The sequence below is a fragment of the Aplysia californica genome, unplaced genomic scaffold, assembly GCF_000002075.1.
Source record: "Aplysia californica isolate F4 #8 unplaced genomic scaffold, AplCal3.0 scaffold00095, whole genome shotgun sequence".
Lineage (NCBI taxonomy): Eukaryota > Metazoa > Mollusca > Gastropoda > Aplysiida > Aplysiidae > Aplysia > Aplysia californica.
The window spans coordinates 1,566,882-1,568,333 of NW_004797365.1; the positions used below are offsets into that span (position 1 = coordinate 1,566,882).

At 42.8% G+C, this 1,452-nt stretch overlaps 1 protein-coding gene across 1 annotated transcript in view; it reads left to right on the plus strand.

Moving 5' to 3' along the window:
- LOC101857710 (EF-hand calcium-binding domain-containing protein 6) overlaps positions 1–1,452 on the plus strand; it is a gene marked incomplete in the record, with an annotated part of 46,464 nt that overhangs the window by 39,856 nt on the left and 5,156 nt on the right. Inside the window, 2 exon segments of the mRNA XM_035968895.1 lie at positions 117–260; positions 903–1,075. Of these exon segments, the coding sequence (XP_035824788.1) occupies positions 117–260; positions 903–1,075 (317 nt within the window).

The following is a 1,452-nucleotide window of genomic DNA, read 5'->3' on the forward strand; positions in this document are numbered from 1 at the left end:
CTCCACAGTTCATCCGTCACTTTGGCTTCTGTTTCTCCACAGTTCATCCGTCACTTTGGCTTCTGTTTCTCCACAGTTCATCCGTCACTTTGGCTTCTGTTTCTCCACAGTTCATACGTCACTTTGGCTTCTCCATGCGCTCTGCGGCGTTCCCGAACGCCAAGCTCCACCCACCACGACGCGGTGATGCCGACTTCATGATCCGCTCCCGTAAACTCAACTGTGCCGCCGACATGTTGCAGGATAATCTACGGGCAAAGGTAAATGATAACTTTTTTTCTCTCAGTGCAGGTCTTTTGTACGCCATTGACCATCAATAATTTATTTATAGAGGCCTCAGACATCCATGTCTAGATGCTGTTTTAACCTATTTTTCCTGTCTGTGGATAAATAATATTCTTTTGTCCTAGTTTTGTACACCCCTACTGACGAAGTTTAGATCATTTATGAACCGGGCCTTAAGAAGGTCTGTAACGTCTTAGTCTGTGACGGTCTGGTCTGTAACCATGTCTGTAATGTGGTGTTCGTGTCATGCATAATGTTGTTTTCGTCTGTAACGTTTGTTGTCTGTGATGTTCTTGTCATTTGTAACATTCTTGCCATCTATAACATTTGTTTCATCAGTAATGTTCTTGTCATTTTTAACCTTCTTGTCAACTAGAACGTCCTTGTCGTTTATAACGGTCTCGTCATCGATAAAGTTCTTGTCATTTATAATATTCTTGTCATTTATAACTTTCTTGTCATTTATAACGTTCTTGTCATTTATAACGTTCTTGTCATGTATAACTTTCTTGTCATTTATAACGTTCTTGTCATTTATAACGTCCTTGTCATTTATAACGTCCTTGTCATTTATAACGTTCTTGTCAGTTATAACGTCCTTGTCGTCTCCCCACCAGGTGGACTACCTGTGGGACGACCTCCGCCGGGAGTTTGTGAACATGGACCTGTACAACACTGGCTACGTGACTAATGAGGAGTTCAGAGAGGTTCTCACCGAGCTCTGTGTTAACCTGAGCAATGTGGAGCTGGAGCAACTTATCAACAAATTTGAGGTCAAGAAAGATGGCAGGTGGGTTAGGCTGTGGTTCTCTTGTTTGTTTAGGTTTGTCCGTCTGCCTGTGTGTGTGTTCACACACGTCTAATTGTTTGCTCTCCATTTCTCTTTTGTTTCTTTCTTTCTCCCTCTTTTTGATTTTCTGTCCTTCTTTCTCTGCGTCTCTCTGTCTCTATACCCTCTTTTCTCCGTCCCGCTCTCTCCCAGTCTCTCTCTTTCATTCCTTTTTCTTTCTTTCTTTCTTTCGTTTTCGCAATCTCTCTTGTTCGCTTTTGCTTCCCTCTCTTTCTATCTGCTCATCTATTACACCCTCTTTCTCTCTTGCCTGTTGTGTGTATGTGCACGTGGGCATGTGCGTGTGTGTGTGTGTGTGTGTGTGTGTGTGTGTGTGT